The sequence below is a fragment of the Schistocerca americana genome, chromosome 2, assembly GCF_021461395.2.
Source record: "Schistocerca americana isolate TAMUIC-IGC-003095 chromosome 2, iqSchAmer2.1, whole genome shotgun sequence".
NCBI lineage: Eukaryota > Metazoa > Arthropoda > Insecta > Orthoptera > Acrididae > Schistocerca > Schistocerca americana.
In genome coordinates this window covers 115,325,825-115,349,061 of record NC_060120.1, presented here as the reverse complement: position 1 = coordinate 115,349,061, position 23,237 = coordinate 115,325,825, and the positions used below count along the sequence as shown (strand labels likewise).

At 40.0% G+C, this 23,237-nt stretch overlaps 1 protein-coding gene across 2 annotated transcripts in view; it reads left to right on the top strand.

Annotated features, from left to right (window-relative positions):
• Positions 1-5,736: 5,736 nt before the first annotated feature.
• Positions 5,737-23,237, top strand: part of LOC124596648 (regulatory-associated protein of mTOR) — a 320,526-nt gene continuing 303,025 nt past the window's right edge. For both annotated transcript variants that reach the window (XM_047135883.1, XM_047135882.1), the window contains exon 1: positions 5,737-6,049. In XM_047135883.1, the coding sequence (XP_046991839.1) occupies positions 5,906-6,049 (144 nt within the window). In that variant the 5' untranslated portion in view covers positions 5,737-5,905. The remainder of the gene's footprint in view (positions 6,050-23,237) is intronic.

Sequence of the window (23,237 nt, the reverse complement as noted above, 5' to 3'; positions counted from 1 at the left end):
GGCTCTCACAGACCTTATTAGCCAACTCCCCCGCCCATTTCTCCTTCTGGGGGACTTCAATGCTCATAATGTCTTATGGGGCTCTACAACTACTTGCCCCAGGGGTCGCATTCTGGAAAGCCTCATGGCATCCGAAGAACTGTGCATCCTCAACTCTGGTGCTCCCACTCATTTCTGTACTGCTTCTGGGTCGTCGTCAGCTATTGACCTTTCCTTTTGCTCTCCAGCACTCACGGATTCTGCTCTGTGGGAGGTTGTCGCTGACCTCCATTCTAGTGACCACTTCCCCCTTTGGATTCGCCTCCTGGATGAGACTGTGGCATTACCAGTGCCGCCCAGGTGGCACCTCTGCAGAGCTGACTGGACACTTCTCAGCAATTTAGCTGTTTTGGAACACCGTGCCAGCGTCCACGAATGGGTCGACCATGTTACAGCCTTGATCTCCCATGCTGCTCAATTGTCGATCCCACGGTCCTCAAGTCATCCCAAGAGGCGTCCTGTCCCTTGGTGGACCACTGAGTGCCGCTCAGCCATCCGAGCCCGCTGTGCAGCTCTGCGCCGCTTCAAGTGCCGTCCCTCAGCTGACAATCTTGCGGCCTTTCGGGTGGCAAGGGCCAAGGCGCGGCGAGTGATTAAAGAGAGCAAACGACGGTCATGGCAATCGTTCCTGAACTCCATCGCCCGCTGCACTAGTTCTACAAAAGTATGGGAAGCCATCAGGAGGATTTCCGGGAAATGCAGCCAACGACCTGTCACGGCATTGCTGCATCAGGGTTGTCTACTCACGGCGCCGAGAGACATTGCCCAGACACTGGCCATGTATTTTGCCGGATCTACTGCCACTATTAACTGTGATCCAGATTTCTGCCGCTACCGCACTGCCATCGAGAGGGATCACTTGGACTTCTGGTCTCCAAATTCTGAACCCTACAACTGCCCCTTCACAATGTGGGAACTGGATTCGGCGCTGTCTGTGGCTCATGATACTGCGCCAGGTGATGATCAAATCCTGTACAGCATGCTGCAGCACTTGTTGCTGCCATCCAAGGAAGTTCTCCTGAATTGTTTTAATATGATATGGTCATCCGGCATGTTTCCTGACTCGTGGAGGGAGGCGATTGTGATTCCCCTGCTCAAACCGGGGAAGGGCTGAATGCATCCCAGTAGTTATCGGAGTATTGCTTTGACGAGCTGTGTCGGGAAGACATTGGAACGCATAGTCAACCGTCGCCTGGTTTGGCTGCTCGAGACCAGGCAGCTCCTTAGCCACTCTCAGTGTGGCTTTCGGAGATGTCGTTCAACTATAGACAACTTGACCCTGCTTGAGGCGGCCATCCAGCAGGCCTTCCTACGTAACCAGCATTATCTAGATGTATTCTTTGACATTAATAAGGCGTATGACACTACTTGGCGCCGCCTTATCCTCAATCAACTCCATCAGTGGGGCTTTCGTGGCCATCTCCCCATCTTCATTTGGTCCTTTCTTTCCCGCCGCCTCTTTCGATATCGGGTTGGTAATGTGCTATCTGATTTGTACGTGCAGGAGAATGGTGTTCCTCAGGGAAGCGTTTTAAGTGTCACCCTATTTGCCATCGCCATTAACAGTATCACGTCCACTATCCGGAGTCCTGCCCAGTGCTCCTTGTTTGTGGACGATTTTGCTGTTTTCTGTTCTTCCTCCAGTCTTGTCACTGCTAGTCGGCAGCTGCAGCTTATGATAAAGCGATTAGAGGCATGGACTGCGAAGACGGGTTTTACCTTTTCTGCAGACACATGTGTGTGTGTTCATTTTAATCGTTCTCGACGTGCTTTTACCTCCCCTGAATTGCGTCTGAGGGACACCATTCTTCCTTATAGAGACACTGTGAGGTTCCTGGGCCTCACATTTGATTCCAAGTTGTTGTGGTTGCCGCACCTTAAAGACCTCAAGGTGCGGGCCCTGAAGGCGCTGAATATTTTGAAGTGTCTGAGCCATCGGTCCTGGGGAGCAGATTGGGTGCGTCTGCTGCAGTTTTATAGGGCTTTCGTCCGGTCGCGTCTTGACTATGTATGCACTGTGTGTGGGTCAGCGAAGCCTTCGTATCTGAAGATTCTTGACACAGTACACCATGAGGGTATCAGGCTGGCCACTGGTGCCTTCCGTACCAGTCCCATCCCCAGCCTGTGTGCTGAGGCAGGGGAACCGCCGCTCGCCATCCGGCGGAAACTCCTCATGGTGCGACGGGTGTGTCAATTCCTTGCCTGTCCTACCTCCCCTGCATACCCTACTGTTGCCCGACCGCCTATGGAACGTCTCTTTTCCAGTCGTCCAAGGGCAACGAGACCATTTGGGATTCGTGCCAAGCATTTGCTTGAGTCCCTTGGTGTGGAGCGTCTGGCACCCCAACTCCAGGGTTTTACCCGCCTGCCTCCCTGGTTGCTCCAGAGGCCCAGCGTCCTTTTAGACTTGTCAGAGTACCGGAGGAGCTGCACTCCTGCGTTTGTTTTTACCTCCTTATTTTACGATATTTTAAACCAGCATGCCGACCATGTACCAGTACTTACGGATGGCTCTAAACAGGGGGACTCTGTCGGTTGTGCTGTAGTTTTCCCTGATCGAGTCGTCAAGTTACGGCTTCCTGCGGCGTTTACCATCTTTGATGCCGAATTGTTTGCGATCTTGTGGGCATTGGAACAGATGAGATGTGTTCCCAGTCTTAAGTTTCTCATCTGTTCTGACTCCCTAAGTGACCTTCAGCCCATGAAACACTTGTACCCAGCGGATACGGTCGTCCAGAACATCCATGATGCCCTACTCCACCTGCAACAGCAGGGGAAGGAGGTTTCTTTCTGCTGGGTGCCGGGGCACGTGGGTATTAGGGGAAACGAACTGGCGGATGTGGCTGCCAAAGATGCATGTTCCCTCTCTCACGTTGTTGAATGTGCCGTCCCCCTCCATTCTGTTACCTCCCTTTTGCGTTTTCGTGTTATGCGTCAATGGGAAGAGCGGTGGCTGGCAGTCGGTGAAAATAAGCTGCGTTTGGTCAAGGCCACCACGAGGCCATGGCGTACATCCTACCAGTCGTGCAGGCGGGATGAGGTTCTCCCCACTCGCCTCCGCATCAGGCACAGTCCCTTAACGCATGGTTTCTTACTCCGGCGGGAGGACCCCTCCAATCTGCAGTGCTTGTGGCGTCCAGATTACTGTCCGCCACATTTTACTTGACTGTCCTTTATTCTCTGACCAGAGGGCGGTGGTTTCCTTGCCACCGGATTTACCCTCTATTTTGCAAGACGACGCAATGGCTGTGGTTAAGGTCTTACGGTTTTGTGTCCTGTCCAATTTGTTGGCTCGGATTTTAGGGAGAGGATTTTAATGTGCTGCTGGGTGACTGGCTCACCCAGGCTTTAGGTAAGAGGTTCGCCAGTCACGATTACCTACTTGTTTCACTTCGATTTCTGTTCTCTTTTCCTTGTGTTTCCTTTCATTTTTTAGTGCGTTTCTTTTCCTCTTGTTTTGCCTCTGTAAGTGAGGATTTGTAACTGCGTCAGGTCTGTGTCTTTTAGCCGTTCTCCTTGTTCGCTGTCCGTCTTCGTCCCTTCACTGCATGTGTTCCTGTTTCTACGCGTTTGGGCGCTGATGACCAAGCTGTTTAGCGCCCGAAAACCTCAAATCACACACACACACTTTAGTAGACACGTTCTGGCACGGAGGAAGTGTTAGAATGACTGGGCACTTCGCATTGCATTTGCCCCGATGCGGAAGTGAGGGGAGACAATGTCTTTTCCTTGTGTATCGGAACCAATCGTCGATTGACAAGGTCTGGCATAAGGTGATATTTGCACAAGAAATCTGCACCAATAATAGGGTCCGGTACATCTGCTATTATGAAAGACCATACCAGTTTGTAATCAGGTTCGAGATGTAACGCCAATCGTTTCTCACTGTAAGTGGGAATTGCAGAGCTGCTGGCGGCAGTGAACACGTGATGTGACGTAGTTCTTTGGATGTCACTATTTCTTCTAGGATACACACTAACCTCTGAACCTGTATAAGTCAGAAACTTCTCTCTGGATGTAAGGCACTGGATGTATAGTCTGTCCGATTTTCTAACCATAGATATCGTTTTCTTAGCACCGTTTCGTTTTACTCCTGTCTACGGGCGCCAAAAAGATTGATGACGAACATTTACACCCATTAATGTCCGTCTCCGAAGTTTGGGAAGCTGCAAGGTTGGGCACATTGACGAGCAGAATCGCGGAAGCGTTTGTGGTACAAGGACCGATGTTCTGACTGGCTCTGAGGAATGTTATTCCTGCGTCTTTTCCAGCGTCTGCTTTGTAAATGTTATTGGCGCTTCGCGACTTGGACGTTATATTTTGCCACTTGTGCTAACAACTGTTCCATGGCGGATTCTTGCGATGTGTGCTGGTGATGAGAGGAAGTAATGCCTGAACCGGAATACACAGTGTCTGACTCTACATTCCTGTATACTCCCGTGCTTCTATTGTGGTTTGTATTGACCGTTGCACAAGCACAAGATTCTCTTAAATTATTTGCTATGGTGTCTGCCTTCTTTGCTAATGTCGTTAACGGTACGTCTGTTTGTGCCGCGATGATGGCTCGGATGTTGGCTGGCAGTTTATGTAGCCACAGTACCCGTAAAGATTGTTCTGGCAGCAAATCAGGGCCCACCAATGTGCGTAATGACCTGAGGACTTGCGGCGGAAGCTTGTGTTCCACATATTGTTCAGTGAAGAGGTTTTGAAGACATAGTTCTGTCGGTAAAGTGTAGCATTGTATTAGAGCCTCTTTTAACGCTGCGTAACTGCGTTGTCACAAGGTATCTTCCACTTCTTCTATCACTTCCAAGTCTAGATGTGAAACCAGAATGTTGAACTTATCAGTATCACAGGCTACGTTGCATTGTTGAAATACACATTACGCCTGTGTGGACCACAGCTGTGGCCTCGTTGTCCAGAAAGCAGGGAGTTTGACATTTCCTTGCCTATAGGCGTACTTCTATGTTCTCCTGTGGAAGAGCTTGCGGCAGGTGACGTACTTTGTTCCTCCTCGAAACTGTTTTCCGCCACTATTGTCGGTGTAGTCATTATTCCGACTTGGTGTGTGCGCTGTTGCGTCTTCTTCGTGGGGTCACCACTGTGGGGTCTTTCTAGTATGCCCGAACTATAGAATAATACGCAGTTGTTCAGAATAACTTTTATTACTTTAACACTCGAAAAACCAACGATAAACATAAACAACTCTAAGTCACTATGCCAACAGCGGCAAAGATTATGCTCTAATACGTCAGCGATACGATCGCGCTAAACTCACGTGACAAAGAATGTCAAAATGTTTCCACAATGGTATATACTTCTTAGGAGCCTTAGGAAACCTAAAATTGTTGCTGCAATTTATTGCGCTGCAGAGGCTCCCATTTGTAAAAAGCACTGTACAAACCAATGTAAACAACTACTTTTTGTTTTCACGATAGCGCTGAACTCAACAGTTTTATTTACTGGCCGCTTAGCGCGCTGTTGGCGCTGTAGGCAAAAAAATCGAGGCAAAGTGTCGCGACTGTGGTTTCAACTTTCAAGCCTTAACACGGCAGAGATAGGGACATGCGCAATCTATGAAGTATATAGTAACATCTTTAAAGGGAGAATCTTACACATGCGGGGGTAGTGTGACTTCTGTGACAACCATTGTTGATATCTTTGACCATTCGATCAGCTGTTTGCTTTGGCAATAGAAACAAACGTCTTGTATTTGTCTATAAATTCAGATGGCTTCGCGGGCCAAGTGTTTGTCATGCCACAGGCTAGTAGCGATCACCTGTGAACTCTGCGCTTTTACGGTGGTATCAACATAACACAATAAATTATTAGTTACGTTATTAAATAAAAAATTGTTGTTAGAAAAATGATTGCCATTCATAATCACACCACAGAAGAAGAGGACTATGCAATAGATTGGGCCTTACCGTTAGCATTTGTTAAAAAGCGTCACATAGAGTCAATTGAAGGAGGGAGCGAAATAACTCAAACATGGAGAATGAAAGAAAGGGTAAGTGGAATTGCGTATAATGTTATCATATTGATGTATAACGCCTCAGCTTTACAATTGACACTGCTAGAATTGCTGCCGTTAGTGGTATTTAATAAGCTGACACTCACTCTGTGTTTCTGCCATTATGACACGAATCTAATAAAGTGTTTGTCGGCAAGAAAGTATGAAAGTTTATTTGTATTTCTTGATTTGCGAGTTACTGATATAAAAATTAAATACATCATGATTAAAAATAAGGAGCTATAATGGAAAAGAAAAAAAATAATGGTTGTCGTGGTTGGTCACTATCCTTCAAAGTCTAATCTCTTATGGTCTCGTCATATGAGGGAGTTCAGAATGCTGGCTTCGAGGAAATAATGTCATCATGGCATTTGGAGTAACCATTAATAATTAACGCAAATGGGATGCAGAGGACAATGTGTCACCATGTTAAAGACTAATTTGACTATTTTCTTTCTTGTGAAGATAGTACATACAAGCTTGCCAAGGAATCTTGGTGTCTGCCTTGAGTCATCTGTGATACTGAAGGCTGCTGTGACTAATGCTCTGCTGATAGGGCTGTGTAAAGTTACTACCTCAGTTCAGATCATGAAATCATTAGAGATACAAGTTAAATTTAATTCTGTAAGAGTGATACAAAATATCTAACATCAGATGTCTATAGGATGTTTATCACAATGATGATATGTGGAATAACAGGGACACAAAATGATGCAAATAGAAAGCTAAAGCATCATTTGAACCATGTGACCAAACAACGAACAGTGATAAATTTTTTTCTCATAGTGGAAACTGAATGTGCAACAGACACACTGGAGATTTAAGTGGCTATCATTGAAACAGAATTTATTCATTTTGGATGAATGCTTCACCTTTGGATATTCATTCCATTAGTTTTGTCCAAATTTGAAAATCTGGATGTTGGTATGTGGCTGAGCACCTGAGAACATCTCAAAATCACCACACTCTGAAACTATCATAGAATAGTAATTATGTAGTGAAGTAAGAGAAAGCAATGATTACATATAAATGGCTAGTAAATTTTCTTTTAATAACTTTTTCGACCACTTAATGTAATACTAAAGGGCATGCCAAATACATTACAGACATATTTACTCATACATAGATTTACACAAAAAAAGCATGAAACTGTCAGATTGGACAAGGATTGAACAGAACATTGGTCATGGTTTTTTAATGCAAACTTCTTAGCATTCATTTTAGTAACTTAAGGTACCTCAAAGTGTGGACAGTAGAATGAATCCGACTCCACAAGCATGTCATAAGTTTGTGCCATTTCTCTGTGTTTTATTTGTAAAAGAAACAACAAGTAATGCCACATACATCTAGATGTTTCAGATAGCTCACATTTTGCACAAGAGGCCTCAACAGTTACATTAGTGGGACATGAAAACTATTGTTCTCTACACTTTCGAACGTAATCATTGAACTGCCTTCACTACTTCGTACAAAGCACTTTATTACTCTTCTTATGTCAGTCTCATTTTTTTAAGTTGATACATATGCAGATATGTTCCTGTATAAAGACATCCACGTGAGATACAGTACACTGTTATCAATTTAAAAAAATACTCAGCTGTGTCACAAGTTAGAGCCAAAATATTCACATAAATCATCTCAAGTAACATTTTTTGAAATTGTTCTAAAACCCCTTTCCTCTTCCAACTCCTTGACGTATGCTGGCAGTGCATTATGAAGTGTGTCAACAATGTGGTTAACATGTCTTTGGGTATGATGTGTCCTTACTTGCCCTACCTGTGGAGACCCACAGTTTGTATTGTTTCTATTAATTTGTGTATCTCGAGGTTAAATTCTAACCATCAGTGTACATTTGTATATGCACAGGAAAGGTGTTGATCATTGACTTTATAATGTAAATAGAGCTGTTCAGTGTCAGAAAAAATATTAATTCTACAATACTGCTGCATCTTGTTCCCAGAAAATGTATATAATTGAATTGTATTACTAATTGTGTGTGTTTCTCTTGCACCCTAATCAGATGATTAATAAGTGTATGTTATGGAATCAATTAATTGTTTTTCACTATTGTAAGTATAAATAACTTTTTAAACAGAACTTTGCAGTGTCACTCGCATAGGTATTTAACATGAATTAGATAGCCCCTTTATGTGATATAATAATTTCTTTTAAATGACTGATAATTTTATTCCAAAATTCTTTTCTTTAAGCTGCTATGGACTGAAAATTCCGAAACTATTTGTTTGGTGAAATATTTTGCAATGTGTCTCAGTGTAAAACATGTTGAACTGAATCTCTGCAAAAAAATCAAAATAATTTATTCCCTATCGAATTACATTGTGTACCTGCTCCTTTAAATTAAGTCTCACATGGCTGAATAAATAATAATCATAATGTCATTCATCTTTCATATTGTACTCTTCTGCACCATCCTTTTTGTTTTGCAACATGGAGTTCTTTTTTCATGTAGTGTGTTAGCTGTTTTCCTCACTTTTTTCCCTTGTGACCATTCACAGATTCTTGTAGGGCATCTTTTGTTACACAATGCATTCTTATCAAATGCTCCAGCCACTTCCTTTCCCTATTCTTGATTTTAATACCTTCGTATTTTGTCTTTCTGGTTGGTTCTGTCTTCCTTTAGACCCAAAATTGTGATGGCTTCTCACTGTTACTATTTGAAGGTTTGGAGTATTTTTACTGTTGTTACACAGTCTTAAGTCATAGTTTATTTTCTTGTTTCAGTACAAAGCATTTAGGAGCTACAACTCCATTGGAGGGAAGTTTGCACTTTAATAACAAAAATACTCATAACATATAAGTTATAGTAACGAGCAAGCCCCTACAAAATGTCTGTTAATGATGTTGCTTTGGATGTTACCACATTTCAAATTTCAGCACAATACAAGTTGATGCTCCAATCAAAATACTTCTTCAGCGTCCCTAAGATGATTATCCAAGGGCTCACAAATATTATTTTTTCTGGCTCTTTAAATTCTTTTTCATTATGTAGGTGGTTCAGAAATAAACTTCTTTTTGTTGGTTCATCTAGTCAACACCCTACTTTTTAAAATTGTCATTTTATATTCATTATTCCCTCTCCCCCATGGACTGTGGAGCTTGCTGTGGTGCGGTGGCTTGTATACCAGAATGATATAGATAGCCCACTGTAGATGCAGCAGTCCCCCATTCAGATCTCCAGCCAGGTACTGCTCAGGAGGATATCGTCATCAGGAAAGCCAAAACTCACACTCTACAGGTCATAGTGTGGGGTGTTAGATTCCTTAATCGGCTAGAACATTTAAAAAGGGAAATGAATAGGTTGAAGTTAAATATAATGGGGATTAGTGAAGTTTGGCACTAGGATGAATATAAATTCTGGTCAGTTGTTCAGGGTCGTAAATATAAAATAAAATAGGAGTAATGTGGGAGTAGGTCTAATCTATACCAGTAAAAATGTAAATGTTTATTTGTTCAGAATGTAAATCTCTTAACAGTTCTTCACCAGTTTCTGTGAAATTTTGTCACAACATTGATTTTGAATATACATGTGTTTTTATATACCTGATTGAGCACCATATGCTATATAAATATATTTTATATATGTGATGAATAAAAATGTAATTTGTATATTTATGTACTGTACGACACTCCAGCAGATACATAAAACTGTGCGCGTATTCGAATGAACATTGTGTCAAAATTTGAAAGTAATTGGGCCCAAACTCTTTGCCTTTGCAAATGTCTGCTTGTGTCTGTGTATGTGCGGATGGATATGTGTGTGTGTGCGAGTGTATACCTGTCCTTTCCAGAAGTTCTTCACTGCCTCAACATTTTGATGCAATGTTGCATTATTAAAGGGAAAATCTCAAAAAGTTCTTGACTGAACAGGGCTCAAGGTCAGAGAGAGAGAGAGAGAGAGGGGTGGGGTGGGGGTGGAGGACATGGACAGAAGGGTGGAAGGAAATGGACATAGGGGGGGGGGGGCAAGAGGAGATGGAGGAAATGGACGTATAGGTGGGGGGAGGAGGTGATAGATAGAGAAGGGGAGTAGAAGATGGACAGGTGATGGACTGAGATTGGGGGGGGGGGGGGGGGGGAGAGAAGTATATGAGGAGGACATATAACTGATTCTAATACGTATTGGTTATATGTGCTTTCTCTTCTATTTATTTCCCATTTAATTAGCCTGAGCCACAGCCCATGTGCCACATTGGACCACTTTGGTCAATATTATGAACTAGGTTCTTCTGTTTTTTTTTTTTTTTTGTTGAGCCATTACTTTTTCATTCTTTCAGATCATTCACTTCCTTCCCTCATCTGAAGCCACCCTTCCCATTCTCTATTTGGTAATTTTTATTGGTTGTGTGATATGTTTCTCCTGAATTACGTTCAGTGCGTCTGTCTTGCCTTTCAAACCCTCCATCGTAATCTGTAATTTGATCATGTCCTTCTTGATCTCTGCGATCCGTCTAATGCCGGTCTTACTATTCCGTAACTCCTCAATTGTTCTGCTGATAATTTTATTCTCTGTTGTCCTTGTCAGATGTCCTAGGGAAGAGATCTGTTTCTGTTTCATTGTACTTGTCACTGGTGCTATTTCTTTATAAACTCTTTCTTTTTCTGCTTTTCTCCAAACTCCGTCTTTTTCTTATTTTTTTTATTTTTTTTTCTTTTATTTATGCATGTTCTGACGATCGTTCTTTCTATTTTTAGTAATCTATGTATTGGTACAGTTTTGGTTGTTGTAAATATAGTTTTGCCAGTATATGTTATTTGTGGCTGTGTCACTATTTTGTAGTGTTTCAGTTTTGTGGCTATTGAGAGGCATTTTTTGTTACGTATTCTTGGCAACATGATGCATTTTAATCAATTTGTTTATTCTACTGTAACACGATGGTTTCTCATTTGGGTTGTGTGTTGTTATTGCTCCCGAGTATTTAAACTTTTCAACAGTTCTTATGTCATGTTCTCCAATCCTAATTTTTTTTGCCAGTGGCAGTTCCATTTGCATTATTTCTGTTTTTTCAAAAGAAATTTTAAGGCCAATACTCTAGGCTATTTCCTGCAATGATTGTATTTGTTATTTGGTTTCTTCAATGTTGTTGGTGAGAAGAGTGAGGTCATCAGCAAATCCTAAACAGTTCAACTTTATGGTGCCTTTTTGTGTTCCAGTCTTAATGTTCTTCAGATTGTTCTTGTACCATTCCCTCATTATGTATTCAAGGGCACAACTAAAAAGAAGTGGTGACAGGCCATATCTCTGCCTTAAACCAGTTTCTATCAAGAATGATTAAGAAAGTTTCCCTCTGAACTTAATTTTCGAATTCGTATTTGTTAAGGTAAGCGCTATCAGTTTCATTAATTTTGTTGGAGTCTGAAATGTCTCAAATTTTTTAACAGTGAGGGTCTGATAAACATATCAGTAAATTAATCTACTCTGCCTATTTTCATTCATTGCTTTCATATGGCATCATACTTTGGGGCAATACGTCATTAGGAGAGAAAGTATTCATTGAACAAAAGTGTGTAACCAGAATAATAGCTGGAGACCACCCAATATCACTTTGCAGACATTTGTTTAAGCAACTCGGGATATTCACAGTACGTTTGCAGAACATATATTCACTTATGAAATTTGTCATAAATAACCCATCAAAATTAAAAAATAACAGTGAAGTGCATAGCTACAACACTAGAAGAAAGGATGATCTTCACTATTCTGGATTAAATCTCACTTTGGCACAGAAAGGGGTGAATTATACTGCCACAAAAATCTTTGGTCATTTGCCAAATAGTATTAAAAGTCTGACAGACAGCCAACCAGCATTTAAAAGCAAATTAAAAGAATTTCTGAATGACAACTCCTTCTAGTCAATAGATGACATCTCAGATATGAGGTAGTAACTGGAAAAAAAAGAAAAAGAAAAAAAAATAATTTAATTAGTTATTTTGTGTAAAGAAAACTTATGTTAAAGTGAGACTTTCCACATCATTACGAATTGGTGTATTCATGATCTGTGGAACAAGGATTAATGAATGTAATTGAGAAAGGCTTGTTTCATTTGTGATAATAAGCCATGATTAATTTCAGAGTAATTATTTGTTCAGGACAGATTCTCCAAGGTCTGAAGTCTCCTTGGTATTCCCCCAGTTCCTTATCCAGTTCTTCTTTGATCCTATTGCGTAAAATCTTGAAAAAATCTTGTAGGTGCAGTTCAGGAGTGAGATTCCTCTATAGTTATCTGATACTTTTGTCTCCTTTCTTATAAAGTGGGTAATTATAGCTGTGATCCATTCTACAGGAAATTTTTCTATTGCCCAAATAATTTGTAAAATAACATGTAAAGATGTCTGAGTTATTTTACAAGCATACTTCTACATTTCTGCAAACACTTGATTTTCCCCCACATGCTTTGTAGTTTCTCATTTCTTTAAGTCCAGTTTTTATTTCTTGTACTGTAGGTGGCTTCATATTTTCTGGTTTGGTTTGTAGAGGGGTGCTTGTGTCTACTGTTAAAAGCTTTTCAAGTTCATCACAGTTCAAGAGCTTGTTGAGTACTGCTGCCATTATTTTTGTGTTTTACTTGTTGTTATGCTCTATTCTTCCATCTTTATTTATCAGCAGTAATGTGGGAGGGTTGTAATTACACAATTATTTATTGGTTGCTTTGAAATATTCTCTGGAATTGGTTTTGTAGAAGATTTCTTCAGTACAGCCTTTTGATATTGCCACTTTGTTTTTCTGATAATTTGAGAGAACTTTTTACTGATGTTTTGGAGGTTAGTTGCAATTTTTTGTTTTGTGAGTTTGAAATTTTCTCAGAGCTTGATGTCTTTCATCATGAATTTTATCACATTCTGTAGTCCACCATGCATGTCTTTTAGTTGATTTACTGTGGCCAATTCTTCAGCATGCTGTTTTAAAATTGGTATTAGTTCCTCAAGATTATTGCTTACTATTGTATTTTGAGTGTTTTGCTGATATTTGTCATTTTTCATTACTGTATGTGGGTATTACTTTCTTTTGTCTCCAAATGTTCTGTCTTTTTTCCTTTAGTGAGGTGAATCTGATTTTGATTTTGACCTAATAATGATCTGTTCCTCTGAGTACTTTAACATTTTAAAACATTTTGAATTTCTTCATGAAAGAATTTTTCCATGTAGACATCGTCCAGATGCCACTCTCCTCTTCTCCAGTCAGGATGTTTCCACATCATAAGTTTGCTTGGTTTTCTTTTAAAATATGTAGATCTAGAGATGAGCCCTTGTGTTCTGCAAATTTCAGCAAGTCTTTGTCCATTTCTATTAGTTTATTTATGTGGAGCCCATTTTCCAATTATATCTCCCTACTTCTTTTCCTTTCCCAGTTGGGCATTAAAAATTAATTAAAAAGCAATAATGAAGAAGAAAGTAGGAATGCTGGTAAACTACTATGTACAGCATAGTGAACGCTTTATTGTAGCCAAGATACACACAAAGCCTATGCCTAAAACAGTAGTTGAGTTTATATGTCAACTAGTTCTGCAGATGATGAACAGATTTAAAAAAATGTATTATAATGATATGAAAGAAATCATTCAGATAGGTAAGGGAGAGGAATTGTGATGGGGTCTGAAATTCAGTTGTAGGAAAAGGAAGAGAAGGAAAAAATAGTAGCTGAATATGGACTTCGGGAAAGGAATGAAAGAGGAAGCCACCTGGTAGAATTTTGTGTATAGCATAGTTTAATCATTGTTAAAGAGTTATGAAAGAACATTGTATATGTGGAAGAAACTTGGAGACACTGGAAGGTTTCAGATTGATTTTATAATGGTAAGACAGGCATTCTATTTCTGGGGGCAGATGTGGACTCTGATCATAATTTATTGGGTACAAACTGTAGATTAAAACTGAAGAAACTGCAAAAAGGTCAAAAATTAAGGAGATGGGTTCTGGTTAAGTTGAAAAAACCGAAGATTGTTGAGAGTTACAAAGGGAGCATTAGGCCATGATGACTGAAACAGGGGAAAGGAATACAGTAGATGATGAATGGGTGGCTTTGATTGATGATATAATGAAGGCAGCAGAGGATCAAATAGAAGGATAAGGCATATTGGAAATGAAATTGACAGGAAATACAAAAAACTAAGCAGGAATGGCTAGAGGACAAATGTAAAGATATAAAAGCATACATAATTGGGAGAAAGATAGATTCCACCAATAGGAAAACTGAAAAGACATTTGGAGAAGATAAAAGCAGCTGTATGAATGTCAAGAGCTCAGATGGAAAACCAGTACTAAGCAAGAAAGGGGAAGCTGAAAGGTGGAAGGAGTGTACAGAAGGACTATAGGAGTGAACTCGAAGGAAATGTTATAGAAAGGGAAAAGGGAAGAGGACATAGATGAAGATAAGACAGGAGATGTGATACTGCGAGAAGAATTCGACAGAGCACTGGAAGAGCAAAGTTATAAAGGCCCCAAAAATAGATGACATTCCCTCAGAACTACTGATATCCTTGGGAGAGCTAGCCGTAACGAAACCATTATACCTGGTATGCAAGAAGAATGTAACAATTCCAATAAAGAAAACAAAAAAAAAAAAAAAAACAGGTGCTGACAAGTGTGAATATTCCCAAACTATCAGTTTAGTATGTGATGGTTGCAAAATACTTACACAAATTATTTACAAAAGAATGGAAGAACTGTTAAAAGTGCACCTTGGTGAGGATCTGTTTAGATTCTGGAGAAATATAAGAACACACAAGGCAATACTGACTCTGTGACTTATTTTAGAAAATAAGTGAAGGAACGGCAAACCTACATTTATAGCTCTTTTAGATTTGGGGAGAGCTTTTGATGAGGTAAACTAGAATACGCTCTTTGAAATTCTAAAGGGAGTGTGGATAAAACACAGGGAGTGAAAGGGTATACACATCTTGTACAGAAATCAGACAGCAGTTATGAGAGTTCAGGGGCATGAAAGGGAAGCAGTGCTTGAGAAAGGAGTGGGACAGAGCTGTAGCCTATCCTTGATGTTATTCAATCTGGACATTGAGCAAAAAGTAATGGCAACAAAAGGAAAATTTGGAGAAGGAATTAAAGTTCAAGAGAAGAAATAAAAACTTTGATGTTTGCCGTCGACGTTTTAATTCTGTCACAGACAGCAAAAGTCTTGGAAGAGCAGTTGTATGGAATGGACATAGTCTTGAAAGGAGGATATAAGATGAACATCAACAAAAGCAAAGCAAGGATAGTGGAATGTATTTGAATTAAATCAGATGATGCTAAGGAAATTAGATTAGAAAATGAGACATTTAAAGTAGTGGATGAGTTTTTCTGTATGGGCAGTAAAATAACTGTTGATGACCAAAGCAGAGAGGATATAAAATGTAGACTGGCAATGGCAAGAAAAGGGTTCCTGAAAAAGGGAAATGTGTTCCATTGAATATAAATTTGTGTCAGGAAGTCCTTTCTGAAAGTATTTATATATAGTGTAGCCATGTGTGGAAGTGAAACATGGACAATAAACAGTCTAGACAGGAAGAGGCAAAAGCTTTTGAAATGTGGTGCTACAGCAGAATGCTGAAGATTGATGGGTGGATCATGTAACTAATGATGTGGTACTGAATAAAATTGGGGAGAAACAAAATTTGCAACACAATGTGACTAGAAGAAGGGACAGTTGATAGCCTGGTAGGACACATTCTGAGACATCAAGAGATTACCAATTTAGTAGTGAAGGGAAGTGCTGAGGATAAAAACTGTAGAGGGATACCAAGAGGTGAAAACAGTCAGTGATTGGGGAAGGGAGGTGAGAAAGGCAGGAAATGCATAAGATAGAATATGGCACATCTACACCACTACTCCGCAATCCACCTTAACTGCATGTGGCGGAGGGTGACCCGTACCACCACAAGTAATTTCTTTTCGTGTTCCACTCATGAATAGACAAGGGAAAAACAACAGTCTATATGCCTCAGTATGAGCCCTAATTTCTTGTATCTTATCTTCTTGTTCCTTGTGCACAATGTGTGTTGGAGGCAACAGAACAATTTTTAGTCAGCTTCAAACACCAGTTCTTTAAATTTTCTCAATAGTGTTCCTGAAAAAGAATGTCACCTTCCTTCCAGAGATTCCCATTTGAGTTCCCGAAGCATCTCTGTAGTAATACTTGTGTGGTGTTTGAATCTAGTTCTGGCTGCAGGCAGAGGAAGTTGTGTGCAGTGCTTGATGATGTGGAGGAGTGGGTGGGGAGGGTAAGATGGAACAGAGGAAGCATGAATCCTTAGAGAATTCTTGGGTGTGGGATGAGTGAAGTTAGGGTCATAAGGCAGAATTGGAGGTGTGTGAGGGTGGGGATAATGGAGATTGAGACCAGAAAAGATTGGAAAAGATGAATGTGTTGCAAGGACAACTCCAGTCTACATAATTAAGATAAGTTGGTGTTGTGGGGAAAGATCCAGATGGCTCAACTTATGGAGCAGCCATTGAAATCAACCCTGTTGTGACCAGCAGTGTGTTTTGCTACTGGGTGGTTAACTCTGCTGTTGGCCACAGTTTGGCAGTCACCATTTGTTCAGGTGGACAGCTAATTAGTGGTCATGCCCATGTAAAATGCTGAGCACAAATTACTGCATAGGTAGTAATCATACAACTGCTTTTTTAGGTTACCCCCTGTCCTTGATAGGATAGGATGAGCTTGTTACAGGACTGGATTAGCATGTGCTGGGTGAAGTATGTGTGTTGTAAGAATGGACTAGAATATTACATAAATTGGTTCATCTGAAACTTAATCAGAGTCAAACCATTATTTAGAAATGTTCCTGCAGTATTTCCTATTGGTCAGTTTGGATTCCGTAGAAACACTGGAACACGTGAGGCAATACTGACCTTACGACTTATCTTAGAAGAAAGATTAAGGAAAGGCAAACCTACGTTTCTAGCATTTGTAGACTTAGAGAAAGCTTTTGACAATGTTGACTGGAATACTCTCTTTCAAATTCTAAAGGTGGCAGGGGTAAAAATAAGGGAGTGAAAAGCTATTTACAATTTGTATAGAAACCAGATGGCAGTTAGTCGAGGGGCATGAAATGGAAGCAGCGGTTGGGAAGGGAGTGAGACAGGGTTGGAGTCTCTCCCCGATGTTATTCAATCTGTATATTGAGTGAGCAGTAAAGGAAACAAAAGAAAAATTTGGAGTAGGTATTAAAATCCATGGAGAAGAAATAAAAACTTTGAGGTTCGCCAATGACATTGTAATTCTGTCAGAGACGGCAAAGGACTTGGAAGAGCAGTTGAATGGAATGGACAGTATCTTGAAAGGAGGATATAAGATGAACATCAACAAAAGCAAAACGAGGATAATGGAATGTAGTCGAATTAAGTCGGGTGATGCTGCGGGTATTAGATTAGGAAATGAGACACTTAAGGTAGTAAAGGAGTTTTGCTATTTGGGGAGCAAAATAACTGATGATGGTCGAAGTAGAGAGGATATAAAATGTAGACTGGCAATGGCAAGGAAAGCTTTTCTGAAGAAGAGAAATTTGTTAACATCGAGTATAGATTTAAGTGTCAGGAAGTCATTTCTGAAAGTATTTGTTTGGAGTGTAGCCATGTATGGAAGTGAAACATGGACGATAAATAGTTTGGACAAGAAGAGAACAGAAGCATTCGAAATGTGGTGCTACAGAAGAATGCTGAAGATTAGATGGGTAGATCACATAACTAATGAGGAAGTATTGAATAGGATTGGGGAGAAGAGAAGTTTGTGGCACAACTTGACCAGAAGACGGGATCGGTTGGTAGGACATGTTCTGAGGCATCAAGGGATCACCAATTTAGTATTGGAGGGCAGCGTAGAGGGTAAAAATCGTAGAGGGAGACCAAGAGATGAATACACTAAGCAGATTCAGAAGGATGTAGGTTGCAGTAGGTACTGGGAGATGAAGAAGCTTGCACAGGATAGAGTACCATGGAGAGCTGCATCAAACCAGTCTCAGGACTGAAGACCACAACAACAACAAACCCCTTTCATTATTTATATTGCTCCTTTTTTTAAATTTTGAGTGATTGTTTTGCAAAACTTTCATTTTCCCATCATATTGCAAGTACTGCAACAGGTGGTGCACATGTCCATAGTAAGAAATAGCATTCTTAAGACACAATGTATTTACATAGCCATTGGTCAATAGTTAAAAATGTCCCCTAATAAATGACCACCTAACCAAAGTTATAAACTCCATGTAAAATATTTGTTCAGTGCTACGGCCCCTAATTCTAGGATTATATTACTTCCAGGTTTCTCTCTTACACCTCTAAATCCTGTCCATATAGTTTTTTTTCTTATTTACCACATAGAACAATCACTAAACCATCTTTCTAATTTTTCTGTTGCCACCAAGACCTTCTGCTGTAAATCAGCAATCTTGTATCCATTAATAAAAATACTAGTATCATCTGCAAACAACCCTGGCTTTGCTGCTGACAAGTGGTGCTGTAAATTATCATCAAAGAATTACAGAGAGCCCATCACAGGTCTTGAGGTACTCTATAGTTAACTTCCCTTCTCCCAAAAAGTAAGTTTTATTTTCATTTCATGTTTATACCATCTGCTGCCTACCAGAAATACAAGACTTAAGTAAGATGTAGGCATTTCCACAGATACTACATTTTTATAACTCTCGAATTTGTAGATCATGATAGATACGATCAAATGCTTTAGAGAGATCTAGAAATAGTTCACACTTTAATTCAGATTGGTCTGTAGCGTTCAAGACTTGCTTCAAGAAGTCAAAGTCAGCTGCTTAAATAGCTGTACTTTCCTGAAACCATTTTCCAGTATTAACTAGTACTTTATTTTTGTCCAGAAAGTTACATCTTTTATGGATTACTCATTCAGTTGCCTCGAAAAGCAAGGCAGTAGTGAGATTGATCTATAGAGTGGTGTCTCTTATGTTCAATCCTTGCTGTGAAGTGCCTGTATTATTGACTGTTTTCGGTTTGTTGAAAATGTTTCTGCACTAAATGGCAGTTATATCAGTTAGCTAAGAGAGTATTTTACATGAACTTAGTTTAATGGCCTTTTTTGGGATACCACTAGAATTGTAGAAGGATTTAATGTTACTGATTGAATTTATGAAGTCAGTTGTTGTCACTTGATACACAAATGTGGATTTTCCTTTTTTAAAAAAAATCATTATTTGAATTTCATTGGCTTTTAATTAAATTTTGTGCAATAGTTCTGTAAAGTTCATTAAATGTATTAGAAATTTACATTTATTTATTTTATTTATTTATTCATCCATTGATCACTTGGCACAACAGTATGGGACATGTCAGGTACACCACAGACATAATAAATACATACATACACATACACGCAATAAGATAGTATTAGGCAAGGATAGGGCAGGAAGTTGCGCATGGCCTTATCAAAGGAACCATCCCAGTGTTCACTTTATTCACTTGGGAAAACTATGGAAAACCCAAGTCAGGATGGCCAGATGGGCTATGAATCATGATTCTTCCGAATATGAGTCCAGTATATTATCACCACCTTACCCAACTCCCTCATTTTTTTGATTTGGAAAGAAAACTGTATGTACCTAGTCTTCAAAGAGCTTACATCGTGCGTGAGAAGGATAATCAGTCATATCTCTAAACATGAAACACTCCTGAATTATACAAACATATGAACACGTTGTATTACATTTTTGTGGAAAAAAAAAGAACTAAACACATAAACCCCCACAATCATTATAACCATCACAACTTTTCTTGCAAATGGTCCCCTTCTCTGCATCTGAAACAGAAAAAACAAGAAACCAACAGCAGAAACATTCTTGTGCAAAGACACAACAGCATATATGGTAAATCAGATATCAGTAAAAAGTTCACAACAGTAAACAAGGCCTAGAATATCTGCAAGCTAACGTATACATCTACAATGTGGAAACACTTCTCAATAATAAAGGTATTTGACTCTTCTCTAAAAGCTGTCTTCTTCACCAACCTCTATATATGTTGGCAGTGCATGACACCAAAGTGGCTCGCACATTTTTGAGTACAAATTGTTCTTATTGTTTCTACGTGGAGGGAGCCACAGCTACAGAGTGTTACAACTACAGTAACTGTTATTGTTTTCAGGTCTCCAAATTTAGCTTTTGTCATCAGCACACATTTCTATATTGTAGGGAGGATAGAGTGAGTGTACACAAATTTTCAAAAATGGGCTTGCAATGAGCCCTTGTAGAGCTGTGTGACAGGATTTGAATAGCCCTTTCCCTTAATGTAAAAATTTCATTTAAGGGCTATTAGTTTTTCCTCAAAACACTATTTCATAAGTTACAAAGGACTATAAGTAACCAAAACAAGCCAGTGTAGCACCTTCTGGTGAGCATACTTTTCAAATGATTCTCAGAGCAAAACATACTCGACTGAGTGTCTGGTAGAGTTTTGTTACATGGTCTTTTCAGTTTGTCTTTATCAACATACAGTCCTAAAAGTCTTGTACATCAAACTCTTTCTAACTCATTTCTATCCAGTATCAGTTGGAGATCTTGGTTTTGATTCATTTTTACAAATCGAATATAATCTGTTTCCTTCACATCAAGGGTCAGCCTGTTGGCAGTGAACCATGACTATATGGACTTGAGGGATTGATTGTTGTCATGAACAGAGATTATTTAACAGCACTTACTATTGCCCTAGGTGGATGTGAACTCCTGTGAGAACTTGGTACAGGGTTTGTACTGAAGAAATGTTTAGTACTTCTGTTGGTGGAACTAGAGATAATAAGCAAAAGAATGTTGTACCTGGCACTGAAACACAACATTCATCATTTTGTAGTTGACTTTCAGACCCCAACTGAGACCAATGTTGTGACTTAAAACATAGTGAGAATGAAGTGCAACCTGTTAGCTTAGCCATCAACTGTGTGTAAGTCAACAATGTTCCTGCACAACTGGGTTGATGTAGAAATGTGAAATCAGTAGCTTGACAATATGTAAAAGTATAATTCATACAATGAAAGAAGAGCCCTGTTAGCTGGCAGTGCTCTTGCCAGCTTTCAACCGCGAAGCACAAAAGGTTGCTGGTGGCAGCAAAACTATGCGACTGAAAACAATATTACCTTGCAGAGCTGCAGTGGCACCGAGGCATTACCATGGGCAAATACATACAAAATCATGTTACATTACCAGTTGTGGCTGGCCCACGAAATGGCCACATCACAACCACTTTAAATGTCAGGGCTCTTCTTCTGCTATATGTACTATAAGAAGGGATCTTCAGAGCTGTTAGATAACAGATAAAAATAGAGATAATGGACAAAGAAAGATATTTATGAAATGGCTTTATACACAGGATTTAGTTTAGTTTTTGTGTTCACGTGCTTCTGTGAATAAGTGAATTGTGTCTGCATATTTTACTGCATTGACTAGTGAGTACTAATTTATTTAGAAGTTTTTGCAAAAAATTTAGTGCATCTTCGTTGTGTGAGCTGAATTTGGAGTGTAGTAAAAACCAAAAACAGTGTAGCAGCACGATGTAGACTGCACCCAGATATTCCTTGGATTTGTGTTAGATTATTTGTAGTATCTTGGATTAGTGTTAGATTACTTGCAGTATTGAAGAAAATTGATTAAAAACAGATAGGGACTCCACCTGTTGTGGGCAGATGCTGGGGAATTTGAGTGATGTCTGTAAACAGCTGGAAGCTCAGTTGACCATGGTCTACAGGCTTCAGATTGCTGCCCTAGGCTGCAGTGGCAATGGGGTACCTGAGATGAATGCATTGAAACTTCTGGAGCCTGTAGTGTCACCCGGAGTCCTTAATGGCACAGCACCCAGATTCACAGGATGCATCTAGTCGACACATATTTGACGACTATTGGCAAACATTGGTAGGGTTGCAAATCTCTGGGCAGAAGTCGAAAATGGGTATCGACTTGACGGCTGCCCCTACTTTCTGAAAACAAGTTTGAGGTATTGCTCATTGCTGAAAATACATCTGAGACAGCATGGGACACCTCACCTGGAACGGAGGCCGATTGTTCTGAATGATGTGAACAAGAATGGGAGGGGATGCTTGTCATTGGGAGCTCCAGTGGTAGGTGGGTGATGGTTTCCCTTACAGAAATAGTGGGCATGCTTGGAAGGGAGGCCAGTATTCACTCTATTTGCTTGCCGGAGGTCGTGTTTGAGATGTGGAGGAGGCTCTGCCGGCAGCAGTTGAGTGCACAGGATGCACCTGGCTGCATATTGTGGCTTGAATAATGTGTGCTGCCTAGGTTCAGGAGCCATTCTCACTTCCTACAAGTGGCTGGCTGATGGGGTGAAGACAGCTAGCCTTTGCTCATGGGGTGGAAGCAGAGCTAGAATTTTGCCACATTGTTCTCGGAACCGATTACAGTCCTCTGTTTTGGAGCTGAGTGGAGACTGAAATCAGAGGTCAGACAATTCTATGATCATCTTGGATGCAGACCTCCACTATTTGGTGGAAAATTTTAGAAACCCCTTAAGAGATAAGCATGCTTTATAGGTAGGTAGCGAGAACTAGGATAGCGAAGTACATGTGACATGCACATTTGGGTTTTTTTAGGATAGAAAAACCCCTAAACATACCTAATAAGATGTATTGATTTCAGCCAGAGAAGAATAGTATCTCCATTAACTGAAGAAGTAAAGTTCATCATCACAGATTGGAGAAAGCTTTTTGTTGTAGTGTTAGTTAACTGCATGAACACACATGGAAAGGTCCCAGAACTTGTCTCGTCTATAATCAGTAACAGTGCCCTCATAGTACTAGGAGCAGAAAGCTGAATGAAACCAGATATTAATGGCAATGAAGTTTTAAATTCCGATTGGATATATATTGGAAAAATAGGTTGAATGCCAGCAGTGGAGGCATGTTTATAGCCGAAAAAAATATGATAGTACTAGTGAGGTTAATACATATTCAAAATGGAAAATAATTTGGGTAAAGATAAGTGGTTGAAGATGGATCAAACATGGTCATTGGATGCTTTCATAGATCTTCTGCCTCAGGAGCAATAGTGATAGAACATTTGAGGGGAAACTTGGAGAATATTTTGTGTATAGACTGAGAGATTCAAGTGATTAGGGCAGTCTACAAGGACAGGGACTCATCTGAAATTGTTCTGAATGCTTTATCCAAAAATTTCCATCAGCAATTAATAAAGAGCTG